This window comes from Sciurus vulgaris, assembly GCF_902686455.1.
Source record: "Sciurus vulgaris genome assembly, chromosome: 1".
Classification (NCBI taxonomy): Eukaryota; Metazoa; Chordata; class Mammalia; order Rodentia; family Sciuridae; genus Sciurus; species Sciurus vulgaris.
Window position 1 is genome coordinate 76,955,056 of NC_136461.1, and position 21,039 is coordinate 76,976,094.

At 38.1% G+C, this 21,039-nt stretch overlaps 1 protein-coding gene across 1 annotated transcript; it reads right to left on the reverse strand.

The window, feature by feature from the left end:
• Nucleotides 1-1,816: 1,816 nt before the first annotated feature.
• On the reverse strand, nt 1,817-18,301 carry LOC306668105 (guanylate-binding protein 3-like). Its single transcript, XM_079151160.1, has 11 exons — nt 18,146-18,301; nt 15,140-15,335; nt 13,657-13,784; nt 11,171-11,280; nt 10,765-10,961; nt 9,239-9,484; nt 8,100-8,380; nt 6,648-6,860; nt 4,149-4,251; nt 3,639-3,832; nt 1,817-2,591 (listed from the first exon to the last, which is right to left on the reverse strand). The coding sequence occupies exons 2-11, from the start codon at nt 15,327-15,329 to the stop codon at nt 2,337-2,339; spliced, it is 1,917 nt and encodes a 638-aa protein (XP_079007286.1). The 5' UTR covers nt 15,330-15,335; nt 18,146-18,301; the 3' UTR covers nt 1,817-2,336.
• Nucleotides 18,302-21,039: the final 2,738 nt, after the last annotated feature.

Here is a 21,039-nt window from a genome sequence, read left to right on the forward strand (position 1 = left end):
TCTTCTGACCCCTACCTGATATACAAATAGCTATAATCATTCACCAACATTTCCTTGTTAAAGCTTTCATTTTCAATTGCTGGTCATGTGTGTTGGCGAGAGAAGATGGGGCACCAGAGCTTCTGCCTGCCCCATCACTACCCGTCCCCAGCCCAATGTGCAGTGCTCAGGGTGTTCCTGAGAGAGAGTAGCAAGCCCTTGGGGACTGACTCAGCAGCAGGACTTCTGTTGCCAGTGGAGAAGTCTCTGTGTATGTTTTGGTTGCCAAAACTCAAAGGAGACTGAACATTACTTTAAGACCCTAAAGAAAACACAGGTGCGCCCTTAGGACTTTAGTGGAAGAAAGAAATAAGCAGAAGTCACAATGTTGCTATCTTGAGATTCTGTGGACAATATGTAGATTCCTCTGACAGCCTCTGGGTGTCCTTTTCAGTGAGATTTTAATCTTCATAAAAAATGCCTGATTTTATTTCAGGAGAACTAGCCTGGACTGATAGAAGGACTATGGCAGAAGTGAGGTGTCCAGGATTATGGCACTTTGTTTACTATGTTAAACATCATAGTTTTGCTAGGAATTAAAGCAGTGACTTCATTCCTGGGTTGTTACTCTGAGTAAGAAGCTTGTGAGACTCAGGGAATGGGATGTGGAGTCCTGCAGAGATAATAGGCAGCAGTTTCACATCATTGTATAAATTCCCTCTGTTTCAGTAAGTTCCTTCAGCACTAGTTCCTCCAACTTTGTCCTTTATTTTGAGAGCCCTAGAAACTGAGAAATATGGTGAGGACATGGTCAACTGGGACCCTACTGAAGGGCAACTCATGTGTTTAACCAGTTCACACCTAATATTGGTGTGGTGGGCTTTGTACTTGGAACTAAGGATCAGGTGATGAAGACCAAGTACCTGAGATCAAGAGGTGGTAGACAGAAGCACATAGGCATTTCAAATTTCACAATTATATATATATATATACACACACACACATATAAAGAGATCTATGGTGGGAGTGACACATGGCACAATGTCAGCACAGAGGAGAGAGACCCCATCGTGTCTCAGTAAGTCAGAGATAGGAGGCATGGAATAACATAGGTTGGCAATAAAGAATATACAGGGAGGAAGTTGGACTGATGAAGAAGCCTGGTGTATATGTGAAGGACCAGAGTCAAGAGAATATGCCTACTTTGTAGAATCAGAAGGAGTTCATTCTGGCTATATGCCTGAAGCACTGAAGACCTGAAAAGAATTTCTAAAATATTGAATTGACCCTAGTGAATGAATTTCATTCCTTATTAATGTGGGGCAGAATTTGGAGACCATTCAAGTCCAGATGTCAGGAGACTTCTATCTGACCAAATACTGGGGAATAGATGTTAAGGCCTTATTGAAAGTTCATAATGAGAAACAAAACTCAGGATGTCTTCTGCACTCCAGTTCCATGTTCTCAGCAGTAGACTCTTGTATTGAGCTGACTTTTGCTATTTCTAGCAGTATTAAACACTTTCTCCTGTCCTGGCATTTCCCAGCACATATTATTTCATTTTTAATTTTACTAATTGTATTCATATTTGTTTCAATATAACATATCCAAACGAAATGTTAAAGACATGGAAGAACATATAGAGTTTAGTCATTTCCTCATTTTGCCTCAACTATACAGGTCCCTTCTTATTGTGACATGTATACTAGTTTATTTTATATTTTCCACAGGTAGGCTATAACATCATCAGGTTTACCTTGTAAGTGTCTAACAGAGAGACTTGAAGTTACTTCCAGTATTTTGCAATTATCATGATCCTGAAATAAGTAAACCACTTCACATATCATTTTTCAATTGGGTCAAGAGATATATAAGTGAAATACCTATATGTGGAGTTGCTAGATCAGAGGTATGTGTATTTTTACATTTGATATATATTATTAAAACTATTCTGTTACCCATTAAGAAGGCAAAACTATGAGCTTCACAGTATTATATTTCAAACATTTTTATTAGTGAAGTTAATTTTTTTCTCATGTTTCTTTCTACTTAATGCAGTTGTTGGTCACTTCCCTTAAAAATTCATCATGACTTAAAAAATCTTCATGACTAGAACATGAATTACAAATGTTTCCTTCACATTGCTATTTATCTCTTTTTGCTTGACTTAAACCGTTTTTAGAAATCATTTCATATTTTCTTAGTTGGTTCTCATTTCTTAATTCAATAAAAATCCTTTCTCTCATATTTTTGATAAATTTTTTTCATTTTTAAACTGTTCTTGAATGAAACTGATATGACACGAACACTTCATGAAAGAGTGAGACTATTGTTATGCTATTACAATACAGGTTACCTCATTTCATAATTCCTTTCTGAAAGGCCTCAATCAAAGCTAAAAGAGTAGTGCTTACTATGATCCCTGCACCGATTATTTTTGTAGGCCCAGGGAGTACTTGAAGCAAAATAGGGCCAGCTGTAGCAAGCATCTGTGACATCATCCAGGGTGTGTTCCTTTTAGATGTTTCAATCTCTTCTTTTAGTCGATTTATCTCTTTATATAACCTCTGAGATTTCTCTTTAAATCCCTCTGTAAGCAGTTCTTCTTGGATCTATAAAAGAGGAAGAGTCCACTTTTGAAAATCCCAGTTATTAACTGCCAGAGTTGTGTATTTAACAAGTATTTATAAAAGAGTCAGACAATTATGCTATTAAGATACAGGAAACCTCATTCCATAATGTGATATCGGAAGGTCCTCAGTCAAATCTGAAAGAATTGATTGTCATCACCCCTGCACTGATTCGTTTTCCAGGCCAAGGGGGTAAACCAAGGAAATTAGTACTAACTGTATCAAGAATCTTTGAAAATATCGCTTTTGAGAATCCCCAGTTACTAACAGAGTTGTGTATTTAACAAGTTCAGCAGTTAACCTTGAGTGTCTATTTCTCTATCATCTTAGAACATTCCTTGATATTTCCAGACCTTTGACCTGAAGAGTAGGAGTACTCAGGGTTTACACACTTGTGAGATTTCCTCTCCACTCACTGGAGGTGGACAGGAATTTCACTGTAGCACAAAGAATGCTGTGTGGGGGAGAATGCAGGTTGAATTCTGATTAATTCTCACTTCCAACCAGGTGGCATGGCCACAATTCTCTAACAAGTAATGGGAAATGCAGACCTGGTGGAGAACACTGGTTATCAAACTCCTGTTTGTGACACAGGTTTGTTTGAGTCTACTTTTATAGATGAATCCAGAAGACAGGAAAGCAAGTGGAATAATTTCTGATCTTTCATTGTCCTTAATTTATATCAGGCCCAATGTGATACATACAGACAAGATAGATCTGTTTCTGGTCTCTATGATGGTTGTGCCAGAATCCACTCAATTAGGGCACTCAACAAGTATCCATCAACCTTGGGGGACATTATATGTACCAATTATAGACTATCACTACACAAAGACTATAAATACTCTATGGAGTTTCACAGATTTATAGGCTTTATTAGAATTCAGGTGCACTTGAGGTGTCAGTGTCAGTGAAACATTTACTTTTTGAATTTCCCTCTGGAATGCTGTCTGTACTTACCATTTTTTTTTCCCATTCTGAGGAAAGTGACCTTGTCTGCCAGGCACTGCCAGGCCCAGTAAGACTTACCTTCAGCTTGTGCTGCAGCACTCTTTCCTGCTCTCTCCGTAAGTTCTCAAATTCTCTCTCTAGCTTCTCTTTAAGCTGCATCATGTTTTCCTGGAAGCTTGTCTTTTGGGCCTCCATCCTTTCTTGCTGCTCTTTCTGCTGCTGTCTTAGCAGCTCCTGTTCCTCCTCGGCTGCCTCCCTCTTGGCTCGCTCAGCTGCACCACGAAGGTTTTAAAAGAGAGAAGAAACAACAGACTTGTATTATAGACTCCTAAGTTCACACAACAAACTGATTCCTGAAAAGGGTAGAGGAAAATCTCTCAATTCACCAAGTAACCATGACATCCAGAGTATGTGTGCAAATGTGATAGAAAACTCACTTCTGAACTCCCCTATTGCTCTCAGATTTAGTAGAGTATGTATTCCAAAGCATGAAGAAACTTCTTGTTTCAGGAAGGTTTTCTGGTCCAGTCAGTCAAAGTCTGTACAGGAACCTCCCCCACCCTCTGAGAGTTGCAGCCACCCCTGTACCTGCTATGGCCTTCTGTCCATCAGTGAGGGCCTTGTCTGACTGCAGGATGGATTTTTCTATGGCAGACTGTGACTGCAGGAAGCTCTGAAGGACCTCCTTTGCCTGGGGAATCAAGAAGGAGTAAAAACACTGTTGGCATCAAAGATCTGTTCTTCAGATGAGGAAGATATTATTCAACACACAAAACTGACTCTTAATTTTGCATCCTTCTTAGAATCCCACAGTCATTCCTTTCCTTCTGTGAACACAACCAAAGTCTATGCTCTTTGGTGAGACATGAAAACCCTCTATAGCAGTCCCCTTCCTAGCTGCCCAGCCTACTCTCCCATGAATGCTGCCCACCAGCCACCCAAACCAGATATAAGAGCTGTTCTACAAATACATATCCCCTCCATTTTTTTTTTTTTTTTTTTTTTTTTTTTGTATTTGCACATCATTTTTGTTCTGCCCGGACCAGTTCTATCCTTTCATAACTTGGATTACATCTACAGTTTATTGACATGTATCTCCAACCTACTGTACCAGGAAGCTTTGCTAGGCTGCCTTCTGAGTTTCTTTTCAGCTTTGTTGAGAATGACAAATAAAATTGTATACATTGAAGGTGGATAACATGATGTTTTGATATTTGTCTACATTGTTAAATGGTTCCTACAATCAAGCCAATTTTCATGTTGATCACATCACACAGTTACATTTTCCATAGTCATGAGAATGACCAGATCTACTCTCTTAGTAACATTCAGGTACACAATAGATTATTTTGGCTACAGTCACACTTGTACACCCGGAGTACAACACTTACTCATCTATAGCTGCATGTTTATATATTTGACCAGTATATCTCCTTCCCACTCTCAGATCCTGCTTATCACCATTCTTGAATAACTCTATGTTAATATGAGCTGGATGGCTTTTTGCCATTATTTGGTTGGTTGGGTTTTGTGGCATCACTGAAGATTAATCGTGCAACATTTGTTTTCCTGGGTTTGGCTCATTTCATTTAGTGTAATATCCTTAGGGTAATCCATGTTGTAATCATTGGCAGACTTTTTTTTTAATGACCGAGTAATGTTCTGCAACATGGACGATATACATAGCTGTATTACTTAGTAATCACAACTACATTGTACTGGCACAAAAGCAGACATAAAGACCAGTGGAACAGACTAGAGAGACAGGAAAGAATGAAATTGGAACACAATCTTATACTTTATGTGAAAATGAACTAATATGCATCAAAGACTTAAGCATAAATCCTAAAACTGTAAAAACCCTATAAGAAAACTTAGGGGGAAGACCCTAAGTTTTGACACATGCCTTCTCAATGGTTTCTTGAATTTAAAATAAAGTCATAGGCAACACAGCAAAAATAATAAGTGAGACTGCATCAAACTAAAGTTTCTTCTCTGCCCAGAAACTATTAACAAAATGAAAAATACAAGATAGAGAATTGGAGAAAATATTTGCAAACTATATATCTGATAAGGGGTGAATTCCAAAATATAATAGAAACTCTTACCATTCAATATTAAATACACACACACACACACACACACACACACACACACACACGCCATGAGTGTGCGTGTAAGCTGTTTAAAACATGGTAAAAGAACCTAAGTAGACATATTTTCCAAAGAAGAAATTCAAATGTCAGAAAGATATTTGTAAAAGTGTCCAGCATCACTAATACCAGTGAAACACAAATGAAAAACTCAATGAGATGACAGAACATCTGTGAGGACCACTATAATCAATGAGTCAAAGGACAACAGATGTTGCCGAGGAGGTGGAGAAAAGGGAACCTTGTAGAACTGCTGGGGAAATGTGAATTGGTGCAGCCATCAAGGAAAACAGCAGGAGGACTCCCAAAGAAGAAAAGAATTCTGAGTTTCTGAAGGCTGCCCTGCGAGGTCTGTCACTGGCTCACTGTGTGATCTTATGCCACTTATTAGATCCTCTATGCACTACATTTCTTTACTGCATAAATGTGGAAGACAGTAGTACCTAGTTTACATTATTCTGAGAGTTAAACTGGTATTGCAACAAAATCACCTGAAACTGTACCTGACATGGGAAATGAATGTTCAATGTCTGTTAACAACAGCTCATCATCATCCTCATTGTTACTATCAGCACATCCAGTTACCATTGTCATATGGTATTAATACACCATATCCAACTGAATGCTATTTTACCCATTTCAAGTATGATAAATTTCATGAGAACAATGTTTTTTCCTTCTTATTGTATCTTCCAGTTAACACAAAAAAAACTAACCTTTTGGTTAAATAAAAAAGTGGATGGTTTCACCTGAATTTCTGGTTCTAAATCCCCTCTAGGAAGAACTATTTCCAGGTCACTTGAGTCTTAACAGGGCATATCGAATGATATAAATGTCAACATATTGCCATTCTCTGCCTTTGTTTCCCAAACGGTGCTGTGACCTTATAGTTTCAGAAGAAGCAACAAAGGCCTTCTCACCACTTACTCCTCACCTTCACTCCTTTCTTTGGCACTAGCTTGAAGTGTTGTTCCACCATCTTCTTTGCTTCTAAGTAGAGACTGTGGCCTCCAGGAACAGAGAACTCTCCTCTTGTAATGCTTTGCATTAGGGTCTCCGAAAGCTGTTCCAGCTGAGCCTGGCAGTATTTGACAGATGTCTCTTCATTCTGCAACAAGAGAGCTTCCTTCTTTCTCCCTATGGTGTCCTGGAAGGGAAATACAAATGAAAGTAAAGTGAAATGAAGTGAAATAAAGAGAAGCTGTTATAAGGAAAGTCCAAAGGGTCTCCTGCATTAAGCAATCAGACAGCCTCAGAGTGGTCTGAGACGTGGAAAGGAGTTGGGAGATGTCCTTCAGCCACACATCTGGTCAGTTCTCTGAGACCAAAAATTACCTTAACTCCCTCCTGGTCAAGTTCAATCTCTGTAAAACCATGGAGTTGGAAGACATAAAACTTGATGATTTATTCAGCTATAGTATTAATAATGGGCATCCAACCCTAACAGTCTCTAATAAAAAGCTAAATTTAGACTAGAAGTATATATGACCGGAAATGTGGGCTTCTATGGTTGGAATTATGCACATGAAAAATAATTCCCCAAGGAATGAGTTGAGTGTACTCTGAACAGAATTTTGAACCCTTCATAAATTCTTTTGGTGAGGGTGTGAATGTGTGAGAATAGAGGAATAGATTTTTTGATTGCTGGTACATGTAAATTACAATTCAGTGGATTCCTAAGAGTTTTTTTCACTGTTGTGTCATCCCAGATAGACTGAAAGACAAACTTCCAGCAAAGGTGCCTCTGGTCAGCAGCATTAGGCAGTCCCTGAGAGTTTTCTCCCTTGGTGTCCATACCCTGCCTTGTCCCTGGGCCTGTGAATATGAAGGATATTAATCCTTTGATTTCAATGTGTTACACAGCACAGGTTGACTTTAAGAAATGGAGAGTACTCCATAGGGCAGCACCGAATCACACAAACCTTTTAAAAGCAGTTTTCTCTGACTGTGGCAGAAGAGGAAATCAGAGTGACTAGAGAAAGGTTTGAAGGGTCCTTGCTTGCTCGAGGGTGAAGAGAGTTTCCCCAGAGCACCAAGGTGAGAGCTAAGGCCATTTGACTCCTAGGTTTCAATGTGTGGTGCACTGAGCAGAGCGCTCACACACCCTGTGCAGAGGTCTGACTGTGGGCTAATATATTCATGTTGCTTTAAGCTGCTCATCATTTAATAATTTGTTTTGCAGCAATAAAAAGTAAGTGCCATCTTTTGGAGAAAGGATGCAAGTAGCCTGAATAGCCCTGTTGCCCACAAAAACAAACAAACAAATAAATAAACAAACAGGTCCTTTCGATGATGAGAGAGATGCAAACTCTGGAATCTAAAGGCGGAGTTTAGGTCTCATTCCAGAAGGAGAGGAATCAGGGAGGATAAATACAAAGACAATTACAACAAGCTTCTTCTGGAACTCATGCTTGTCGTCCTTGAAGGAGTGCTCCATGAAGACTGCGATGGCTTCCCTCTCACAGGCCGCGTGCACCTCCAGCAGCTCCTGGAGAGTGTCTGTGGGGAACTCCACCCGCTGGGCCATCTGCTCACTGTAGTGGTCGGCTGCCTTCTGCACGGCTGCCGAGTTCTCACACTGGGCCAGAGTGGTCACTGCATTCTCCAAACAAGGAATGGTTCCTTTGTTGATGGCGTTTACATAGGTTTCCACCAGAGTCCCCAACCCTGAGTGACATGGAATACATGCAAATTCTTACTCATCATTGTTACAATCTCTAAGCATTGGCATTATGAAAATCACAAAAAAACTCTATATATCTCAATGTTTTCTTCTTCTCCTACTGTACTTTCTGTTCTTCCTTTTTCATTTCCTCTATGAATTAATTACGATTTAATAGCATTGTTTTTTCTTTACATTCCTTTCTTCATTCTCAAATTCACCCCATTACACAATTACTGATTACAATGAAGATGTTTTTAGTGTTTCCTAAAAAATACTTTCCTATTTAAATAAAATTTAAAAGAATTTATTAAAGAAAGTAAATTACATAATTTGTGAGTCTGAATTAAAATAAAATGCTATTTTCCTTGTAAAAAATATCATCATAAGGTTACAGAAAGCAATATAGAGTTTTGAACCACACGGGGAATGAAGGATTGCATAGACCACATCTTCCTGAAACCAAGACTGCTCAAATTTGTTTCACAAACACACAATCAGCTGGCATGGGACTCGTTACTTGCTGGTTATTTTCTCATTAGTTTCAATTCATAAATTTTCTTATTTATTCTCACTGAGAAACATTTAATTCTATGGGACTTTCCCTCAGCTTGGAGATTTTCTCTCCTTAGGAGTAGCTTCTGATAGTATCCTTAGTATACATATATTGTGACATTTGTTAAGCTTCAACAAGTCCTCAGATATGGACACTTTAAGTAAAATGCATTTCTGTGTGTGGTATGAATGCTTGCTCCACATTCCTTACAAAAGCAAACAGGATTACTGACAACCTCACAAAAGAATCATAGCATTGTTACACATACTAAACCTCAAAGAGATGCTTTCAGACAAAAGAAACTCACGATTTCCAGTGACAATGATTCCCCCTCTCAGGGTCTTGGTTTTGGCATTGGTGTAGACATAGGTACAGAAGTTTTTTGACTGCACCACAAAAGTCCTTTCCAGTTGATTTTGTGAAACTTTATCAATGTGGAATAATAGGTTTCTGTCATTCGTAGGCCGGTCAAAGACGAAACACTTTCGTTTTGGAAAGAAATATCTGATACACTCTCTAGACATGTTGGAATTTTGGATTTTCTGATTCTCTCCTGTTAAAACAACACTCATTGAGGAGACAAGTCTGCAGGCAAAGGGACTGAGAACTTTTCTAAGAAGCTTTGACTAACTGCAGCTCCCAAATACTTGATCTTCCTTCATTCAATCATAAAAAGCAGTGTTATGTAAACATGAACACCATTTTTTTCATCAGAACTGAGAGTCAAGAAAGTACTTAGGGATAGGAAGGGAAACTAATCACCTCAAGTGGATAAACCTATAAATGATCTCCTTAACCCTTGTATAGTGGTGATAAATTATTTATTGAAAGTTTGAAATGATTGATTAATTACAAAAATTTTCAGAAAGAGTTTTCTGATATTACAGGCCCATGTCAGAAATGAGATGCGGCTCTTAAGTAATGTAATGCTAGAAATAAGGACAAAATGTTGCTGGAAAAAGTAACATGAGGTGGAGAGATGATACCAAGAACTGCAGAGAAAGTGCTTCAACATCAAGGCCCCAATTCCACACACCATAATTAGTTTAGAATTCCTTTAGCAGAAAACTCCAAAGTAAAGTGAATTTCAATGTCATTTATACTTCTTGATGTCAGATTATTTTGGACTTGACTTTGTCTTACAGAGATTCTGTGGCATAAATCAGCTATTCAAAGAATGAATAAACATGGGTAGTACTTATCTGCTAAATATAATCCATGTGATAAATTTATAATATTAATATTATACCAAAATAATGCTGTGGGATGAAGAAGGTGATGTTGTCAAGAAGGCAAAATAAGGATTAGACAGTATTGCTGGAATTAAGTATCACTGGTCTTTCCCCATGAACCAATTATTATATAAATATCTTTTTTCTGAAAGATGTCAGTATCTACTTTGTTATACTGAGTGAAATATTTTTTTAAATTCAGTCATATTTCCTTGGATTCTAGGTTTACTCATTTCTACTTTAATAAACACTATTTCCTCAAGATAGAAGGGCAAGTTAAACTTAATAAGTAACAAATATATGAGCCTTGGAGTGGGTAGCATTGATTGTAAGCCTCACAATTTTTCTTGGTACTGATTTTTCTAAAATTACTGGTCACAACATTGAACCATAAATTTCTTTAGTGAATATAAATCTTAGTCTCTGAAGATTTTTATTAAATAATAAATGAAAACTGTACCCTCCTGTCAATCGTCAATCACCATTAGAAAGAGCCTCAATCCAGTCTCAAATAAACATATACATGGAGCACCTAAGGACAGGGCTCAGTTGATCCCACTTCCTTATTGAACCTCCATCCAGGAAGTTCACCCTCCCATACCTGAAATTAGCTTCAAGGCATTCTCCAGGTACTCATCTTCTGTGAGGGGGTGGCCATCCAACTTCAGCTCCAGCATGAAATCTCGAACAGTCCAAACAAAGTCTGGAAAGAAACTTACGAACTCAGTGGAATCCTCTACTTCATCAGGTGTGGGTTCAGATTTTGCCCTGATTAGTTGGGTGAGTTCAGTCACATAGCTGGGATCTTAGCTAAGGAACGAGATGCACTACAATTTCCGGATCTCTCTTAGAAACAAATTTTGTAAACGTCCCTTTTTTTTTTTTTTTTTTTCCCTATATCCACTCTTACTCAACCAAGAGAATCAAGTTAGAAGAAAGAAGAAAGAGTCTCAGTTGCATTCTCTTAAACTGAATGAGACATGATTGTTCGGTTTTTGGAAGGATACTGTAACTGCTCCAGGGCCTGGTGGTCGATGGTACCCATGCTGTTGTAGACAAGGGTGCTGCTGAGAAGCACAGCCAGAGCAAAGATCCAGGAGTCATTCTTAGGGTCACCCTAGGAAGCACATGAGAGCAAGGGACTTAGGAGTCCAGTCTTCATTCATTCATTCAATTAGCTGTTCATTAAATCTCATTTCTGATATTTATATTGGTCCCTCTCAGAATATTAGTTTGTTTAGCTATGAAGACAAATGAAGGTCATTCTCAATGTGCATAAAATAGTTAATAAAATGCCTAGAACATAGTAGGTGTCTCATAATATGTGGACAATTACTCATTACACATTTCATTTTAATCATGGCTATACTAAGGATGCAAGCACTTTTCAATTAAGTTCAATAACACTTTATTTGACATCTGACAAAATGCCAGACCCTGAATTTGGTTTTGTACATACAAAGTTTCATATGACAGTCCCTGCTCACAGGAGTATCACTTTATGGAGGTGTAGATACACATAACAATATGAAACACAGCCCAAATGACAATCTGTGAGGAGAGGAAACCAAAGTTAATAAAAAAAGAAAAAGGAGAAAGAAAGCCATGTGTTGGGGAGGCTCATGGGTGTGAATATTTGCTCTGGGAATTCAAAGCAAGAAGTCATTAACTATTTTAAATATTTGACAGAATATGGACTTGTGGAGATGCAGGGATCCAGCAAATGGAAGGCCAGCAGCATCTAATGAAAGTTGTTAGAGCAGAGAGTTCTTTTAATTCACTGAGGCAGTGAGTGTGCTGACCAGAGTGAAAAGAGGCCTCAAACAAGATCCTTGGCAAGACTTAAAAGACTTTGAAATAGATTCAGATCCTACTCAAATCCTATTACAAGTTATAAAATGCTTCTGCTCCATCAGTTTACATTTTGTTATGTTTTCATCTCTTGAGAATTGCTATTAGATATAAAGAAAAGGTTTTATGCAAACTACAACATGTTGCAGATCAATAGTCCATATTGGTGTTATACTGAGAGGACAACTAAGAATGGTAAAACTGAATTTTTAAATTCTGAATTTCTAAGTCTATTCTTTCCTTCCCTGTCCAGCCCCACCCACCATCAAATTTACAGTAGGGAAGCCCAAGATCTACTGCTGCTACTTTCAATTAGATTCTAACTAATATAAATTAGGAGAAAAAAAATCAACTAAAACTAATTGTAACCCTACACAAACAGAGAAACAACATGTATCCCATTTGTTTACAATAAAATTTAAAAAAAATTAAAAAAAAGATACATTAGATAAGATTCTCTCGAAAGATTATTATGTCCCTGAAAATTTCATTATTCTGTGGTTTTGATTAAAGAGGTCCTTTTCTATTAGCATAGGAAGATGGCAGCATTACTCAGTGATTTTATTAATACAAATAAATCAGTTTAAAATGTCAAAAAAAAAACTAATTGTATAAAGATGAAATCCCTAAAAATTTTCCATTTGCTATATTTTTGTTGGGTCTAGCTCCTGCTTTTTGTCAGTGAATATTTCATGTGCAGAACTCAGAGACTGGACCACATTCTTAATGATAAAGCTGGAGTTTTTTCTGAAGACTGCATGTATGGATTCTTAATCAAAAACCTATTTTCATGGCCTCTACTTTAAAGTTACCAAACCCATTGACCCCAAAGATTATAGTTTTCTTCAGGAAGCTTTCCTTAACTCTAATGATTGGATCCATTTCCCACTTTTTGCAAGTGTGTCTTTGTACTGATCTCATTCCATATTTCTTGCCTATACAACCAGGTTCTAAATCTTTTTTTGTATTGACTGATATATTTGTAGTACTTAGCACAGAACCTGGACTTCTGCTGTTTGATGTTTATTCATTAAATTAAATTACACATTCCAGTATTAAAAATATGAAGATCTTGTACTAATTTACCAATGTAATGGTTTGGAAGTGAAGTGTCTCTCAAAAGTTCATATGTGAGACAATGCAAGCAAGTTCAGAGGAGAAATGTTTGGGTTATGAGAGCCTTAACCAAGGTAGTGAATCAATCCCCTGAAGGGATGAACTGAGTGGTAACTGAAGGTGGGTAGGGTGTGACTGGAGAAAGTGGGTCCCTGGGAGCATGCCTGTGGTCATATATTTTGTATCTGGTGGGTGGAGTCTCTCTGTCTGCATCCTGATCATCACCCAGATCTCTGAGGAATGGAGTCAGCTATCTATGGACAAAGGCCTCTGTAATTGTGAGCCCCCAAATAAAGTTTTCCTCCTAAAATTGTTCTTGTCAGATTATTTGACTGAAAAAAAAAAAAAAAAAAAAAAAACTGAAGTAGCCAAGGTATTTTAGATTGCTAGGAAAGTTTGTGGAAATGGAATTTATCCTCATTATTCATAATTGGATTACAAGTGCAGGAATATGTCACAGATGTTGAATTAAGGTGACAAATTAAGAATGACACATGTAAAGAGCATTATGGATTCTCTGCCTCACCTTTTCCACATCATCCAGGCCCTCAGTGTCCAGGAGGACCAGGGTGTGGTCTGGCTTGGTGGGGTGGGGCACACACCACATCCAGATGCCCTTGGTTACAGCCCTCACTGTGGAGCCCAGAGGGAAGCCTGTGAAGGAAGAGGAGAAAGCAACATAGAGTGACTGCAGAGAGGTAAAGCTGCCAGAGGTTATGTTGGTTAAATTTGTAGGAGCAGAAAGTGTTGAGCAAGGATAGTGTTTGCTACCATTTCACAAGGGTAAGGAATTCAAGTGTTATCTTTCTCAAAAAACCACTCTGTGTCCCCAATTCACCTCAGTCTTTCAAGTGCTCAAATTTTTTCACATTACAAAGTTTGTGTAAACTCTACCAACCTGTGTCTTCCTTTGTATGTTTATCTGATCAGGAAGAGCTCCAGTGCCCTCTGGCTTCAGGTTGAGTTCAACTTATTGTTGAACAAGGGAAGTCTTTGTATGTGTTCACCAGGATACAAATATGAGAATATTTATGACTACCTTATTCATTAAAGATAAAACCTAGAAATAATACCTCTGCTTGTCAACAAAAAATGGATAAATAAATTGTGGTATCCTCAGATATTAGCATGCTACAAAGTAGTAAAAACGAACAAATTACAGATATGTATGACAAACAGGATGCTCATAAACTTCTTGTTTAGCAACGGAAGTAAGACCCACAAGAATACATACACCACAGTCCTTTTATATAAATCAAAAGAAGGCCAAACCAAGTTATTTTTTAGAAAGTCTAAAAGACCATAGAACCATTATTTAGAAGAAAGAATAGAAGTGTGCCCTGAAAACCAAAATATTGATACACTTTGGTGACAGTGTGAGAGGGTATAATTTGGGCTTTTGAATGTTGGAAAAGTTACACTTCCTGATTTAAATAGTGATTATATAATTGTTCACTTATATTTGTTAACTCTATATGTTTTAGGTACTTTGTTATAGTTTGCATATTGCAAAAGACTAAGTAAAGAGCAGCATGCTAATTTGTCAAAGATTTGCTATGAAATAGAGAAAAAAAATGGACAACTAGCTCAATTTGGATATTTTGATATTGAGGGATCCTACTATGCATCACTCTGCCTATCCATTGTTAAAATGACATACCTAACTGTATTTGCATGCTTTATCCAATAGCCACATGGATTGGACAAAAGGATGCAGGAGAAAGAAACAGAGCAATTGCTTGAGCTCTGATCCTGATTAGGTGAGAGTGGATGGGATAGGAAGAACAGTGAAGCAGATATTTTGATAAGGTTGGGGAATTCTTTATCAATGGAGAAAAGCATGAGATACTTTGGGGTAGATTAGAGGTTATAAATATGCTGGGAAGTATTAGAAATTTTCTTTAGTAGGAGTGATTGGCCTTTTCCTTAATATGATCCTAGAGAAAGGGAGATCAGCTTGTCTTATTTCTAGCTCTACACAATGGCTCCTGACCCAGGACCACACTCACCATGGTTCTGTCCTGCAAGTTGATTCATCAGGTAAGATTTCCCCGTACGAAACTTCCCTACAATGGCCACCACCACCACAGGTTGACATATCTTGTCAAGAATCCTTAAGGCTTTTGAATTCACTGTCAGCTGCTCATTCGTGTTTTCCACTAAACAAATGGGGGCCTTCATAATAGATTCAGATGCCATGGAAACCTGTAATTCAGAAAAGTCACTCAGTGAATCACAAGATCTTGAAGTCATTTGTGCTGGCAATTCAAGGCACCTGCATGTCAATTCTCTGTTTTTGGAATGTTTATGTTAGCTTCCTACTTGTTGTATGTTTTTTAAAGAAAAAACACTATCTAGCATGTCAAGTCCTGGTATAGATGACTTATGTACATTCTTATACTTCCTATAAGGACTCAAAAAATGTCACCTGAAAAGAGAAGGAAATACAAGGGATAAAAAGAGGGATGAAAGAAATCAGATATCACTGTTTGCAGATGATATGATACTATACCTAGAAGATCCAAAACACTCCACCAAAAGGTTGGTAGAGCTAATAAACATATTTGGCAAAAGAGCAAGTTATGAAATCAACATGAAAAAGTCAATATATTTCTTATATACAACAATGCATCTGCTGAAAAAGAAACCAGAAAAATAATTTCATTGACACTAATCTAAAAATATTGGAATAAAAAAAATTGGAATAAAACTAATAAAGGAGGTGAAAGACCTCTACAATGAAAACTATAGAACATTAAAGAAAGAAATTGAAGAAGATTTCAGAAGATGGAAAGAACTCCCATGTTCATGGATCGGTAGACAATATTAATTATGAAAATTATAATAATTATAATTAATTAATTATAATAATATTGTGAAAATGGCCATACAACCAAAAGCAGTATACAAATTCAATGCAGTCCCTATCAAAACACCAAAGACATTCTTCACAGAACTATGAAAAACAGTCCTAAACTTCATTTAATGAATAAAAGACCCAGAATAGTTAAAACAATTCTAAGGGAAAGAAAAAAAATCAATGCTGGAGGCATCAAAATACCTGACTTTAAATTATACTACATAGTTATAGTTACAAAAACTGTCTGATACTGGCATAAAAGCAGTTATGTTAACCAATGGTGCAGATTAAAAGACGCAAAAACAAACACAGAGATAAGGTCAACTGGTCCTTAACAAAGGTGCCAAAAACATACATTGGAAAAAAGACAACCTTTGTAACAAATGGTGCTGTGATAACTGATTATCCATATGTAGAATAATGAAACTAGAACCTTACCTCTTACCTTGCACAAAAATCAACTGAAAATGCATCAAAGACCTAAGAATTAGACCAAAATCTATGCAACTCCTATAAGAAAACATAGGGTCAACACTTCAGCATATCAGCACAATCAATGACTTTCTCAGTAGGACCCCTAAATCTCAGGTAATAAGACTAAGAGTTAATGGGATGACATCAAATTTGAAAGCTTCTTCCCACAAAAGTAAACAGCTATGACCGTGAGGAAAGAACCCATGAATGAGAGAACACCATTGCTAGCTACAATTTCAACAGAGGATTAATAGCCAGAAAATAAAAACTTAAAAAATACAAAAAATTAATTAATAAATGGGCAAATGGAATAAACAGACACTTCTAAAAAGAAGAAATACAAATGGCTAAATACACAAAAACATGTTCAATATCATTAGCAATTAGGAAAATACATATCAAAGCTAAATTGAGATTTCATCTCACACCAGTCAGAATGGCAGTCATCAAGAATACAAATGATAACAAATATGGAGAGGGTGTGGAAAGAAAGGAACACTTTGATATTTTTGGTGGGGATAAATTTGTAAAACCACTGTGGAAACCGGTATGCAGTTTCCTCAAAAGACTTGACATGGACCCGCCATATGACCCAGCCATACCACTTCTTGGTATTTATCCTGAAGAATTAAAGTCAACATACTATAGAGATACATGTGTACCCATGTTTATAGCAGCACAATTCACAATAGTCTAACTATGGAACTAGCCTAGGTATCCATTAACAAACAAATGAATAAAGCAAATGGCATAGGTATGCACACTGGAGCTATATTCAGTCATAAAGATGAATGAACTATGTCATTTTCAGGAAAATGAATAGAATATGAGACCATTATGTTAAGCAAAATAAGTCAAACTCAGAGGGTCAAGAGAAGTGCTGGGGAATCATATTCACCAAATTATATTATTATATTGTGTGCATGTAGAAATATGTAACAACAAATCCCATCATTATGTACAACTAAAATGCACCAATTAAAAAAAAATGTGGAAAGAGAAAGAGAAAGCATTGCCTGAGTATTTTCAGAACAGAATGAGGAAAGCAAAGCACTGAAGACAGAGCCCTGAGAATATTAACATTTTGGGGTAAGTGGAGGCAGAATGAGTAGTGGTAGAGATGAACACTGGTTAGAAAAACTGTGTAGGTATTACAAAAGAAATTGTTCTCTCATTAATTCAAGGAATATTTTTTGAGTACTTGCCAAGTGCTGGACTAGAGATCCATTATCAAAGAGTGTACTAAATGACTGCAAATTCCTGTCTTAAGGATCTCTATTCTAGTGAGAAACAGATAACGACATTAATCAACTGTGATCTGATAATGACAAGTTCTCAGAAAAAAAATAAGCAGGGAATAAGGTAAGACCTCCAGGAAAATGAGATAAAGTGAAGGTTCTCATCACCTGCATTGAGGACAGGAATAGGGAATAAGTCAGGAGACCACTGAGGACAGGAGTAGGGTGCACACCTTCCCCTCCCTGCCCCTTCTGCACCAAAGAGATGAGGTGAGCTGCAGCAGCACAGAGCCCTTTGGGACAAAGGCCACAAGACCACTCCCAGTGGCCTCCCAGGTCTCCCTGCACTCTCCAGTGCAACCCAGAGTGAAGTTTTCCTTGGAGATTTCGCTGACCTTTTTAACTGGGGGACAAGTTCACGAGTGGTTCCACAGCTAACTCACCTGGCAGGGGCTCTGCAATCAGCAGACAAGTTCTCCGTTGCCTCTGCTCACAGCTTGCCTTTCCTCCACACCTGGCTCCTCTGAAAACCAACTGTTCTTCTTAGAAGCCGAAAACCAAACAGGATATTGCAACCACCCAAAGAGGCAGTTAAGATGAATAGAACTGAAAATGAAACTATACTTGCAATATCCTGTTGGTTTTGACTTCTTCCTGCATTAACCATTGAGGCCCCACACTGTTTCTGAAGAAGCAGAAAACAGAGTTTGTGAGATGAGGCTTGGCGTTTGGGGGAAGACCAGAATCTGAAGTTGCTCTGCCATTTCTCATAGATCAGCACTCCTTTCCCCTGCTCAAGGAGGTACCATTGAATTAGGCATTGGCATCTTACCTCATCAGTGATGGGGCCACCGCACTCCCCAGGGTTATCACCCCACTCCCAGACATTCTGAGTCCCCTAGGAAACAAGTCCACTGACTTGCACAGTCTGCTGGGAAAGCCCCTCAGCCTTCTGCGGACAGTTAGGAGCACTTGGGGAGAGTCAGTGGGTGGGGCCTGATGCCCACTGAGTGTGTCTGCACGTGGACACTGTGCACTTTGTCCAGGCCACCCTCAGAGGCTCCCCATTACCATTTGCACCACCTGTCGGGGTTGTTCATTTTAAATGGAAGAACTTTTAAATTTGTGACTTAATACCAGATTTCACTGTTTGAAAGCACTCACTCCATGCCCTCCCCAGTACCACTGGAAAGGTAGATAAATTTTTTTCGAATGGCAACTCTTTCTCTGAATTCCTTGAAGGCCAAAGATCTCCCAAAATGAAGGTGACAGATTTTGGTACGGAGGTAGGCAAAGAGGCTTTTCATAGCTACTTATCACAGGACAAAGCAGGATCCACACGAGACCTCAGCATCCAACTATCTGTCCCTGGTACTTGCCAAGGACTAACACCATTGCAGAATCAGTGATTTTCTTTTCTTTCTTTATTTTTATTAATTTATTTTCATTCATTATACACAAATGGGGTACAACTGCTTTTTCTCTGGTTGTACACAAAGTAGAGTCACAGCATTTGTGTAATCATACATGTACATAGGGTAATGATGTGTCTTATTCTGTCACTTTTCTTTCCCCTCCCCCCACCCCTCTTTTTCCTCTATACAATTCATCCTTTCTCCATTCTCGCCTCCCTCCCATCCTCCATTATGTATCATCATCCACTTATCAGACAGATCATTCGGCCTTTTGGTTTTTGGGATTGGCTTATTTCACTTAGCATGATATTCTCCAACTGCATCCATTTACCTGCAAATGCCATAATTTTATTCTTCATTATGGCTTAATAATATTCCATTGTGTATTTCATTCAGTGCTGCTGCATCCCTAAGCCCCTGGGATCTGGACAGTTGCCTGTGTCAACAGTGCCCAACCTCCTTCCTCCCTCCCTCTACTGCCTTTCAGAGCACTGGGGTGAAACAGCCACCTCCCAGATGGAGCAGCAGAGAGCAGCACTTACACAGCAGGGTCTGTCAGCTAGACCCCAGGCTTGAGGGAAAGAGAAACTGCACTGGGAGCCTGACACGGTCCTGCTCTGATTAGGGAGTGAAGGTGAATCATCCAGTTTATTCTATTTTTGCCTTTTTCTAACTTTTTTTTTTAGTGTCCCCTTTCTTCAAAATATTCATTTGCTGTCAGCTGCTGATTCTGTTCCTGTAGCCTAAGCTACATCATCATGATGAGAATTGTAAAGTAAGCTATAATTTCTACAGAAGCCAGAAGGAGAACGTGGAAACCTTAAGAAATGAGACTTCTTTTTTTTTTCCCTTTATTTTGTTTACTTCTTTTTATGTGATGCTGAGGCTCAAACCCAGTGCCTCACATGTGCTGGGCAAGCGCTCTACCACTGAACTTTTCTTCCAAAGGTAATGAGAGGCTCTCAAGTCAGTCCTAGTGCTACTTATCCAGGTAATTAGTGTGATATACCCAAAGTCGAATGTCATTAGAATGAACATGATGTTATTGGGGTGCCCCATTCAAGTATTACGAGTTCTCAATGATCCCATTAGCTTCTCGACTCAGTCTTTGCCTGATGGTAAAGCAAGCATAGTTAGCCCTCTGATCCCTGACCTCAGTCTTCTAGTATTTTAGTGTCCATCCTAAATAAGGCCAGAGAAACAAGAGTAAGTACTTTAGTCTTCAAGATGTTATTTTGCATATGACATAAGCAAGGTTCCACCCTGATTAATCAGTTACCAGAATCCCTGATGAGACACAATAGGTAATATGTAGTTATCAGATGCATTCACATATCCTCAAGCCATTGCTGAGCAGGTCAGACTCTTCAAAATAGATTTGAATATTCAGCTTTCTCCTTGATCTCATAGAATGATTATATTTTCCCACTGGAATCCTGAGATCGACCATGTGACTTAGTTTGCCAAGGAACTGTATGAGCAAGGAACAGAGTTTTTAAGACATTTTATTCTTATCAGCCTTATTATTACTACTTGCATCCCAGAAAAAGGAATAAAAACCTCACTTTGGGATTATTCTTCTAAAACGATCACAAATGAATCATTATCCTGTGTACATATATGATTACACAAGTGGCATGACTCTGCTTCATGTACAACCAGAAAAACAAGCTGTACCCCATTTGTTTACAATGAATCAAAATAAATAAATTATTTTTTTAAAAAATCACAAATGGAAAGGACACAGAGCTTTGACTTGAACCTAGCCCAGAACCAGCAGCTTACCTTCTACAGCCAATTTGAGCCACATGAGCAGGAAATAGGTAGGTGCTCTTATAATCCGTTTGCTTATATTGTGTGTAATCATGCAATACTATTATAGTAAAAACTAGCTAAGAAAGTTTCCTGTCTCTCTTCCATAA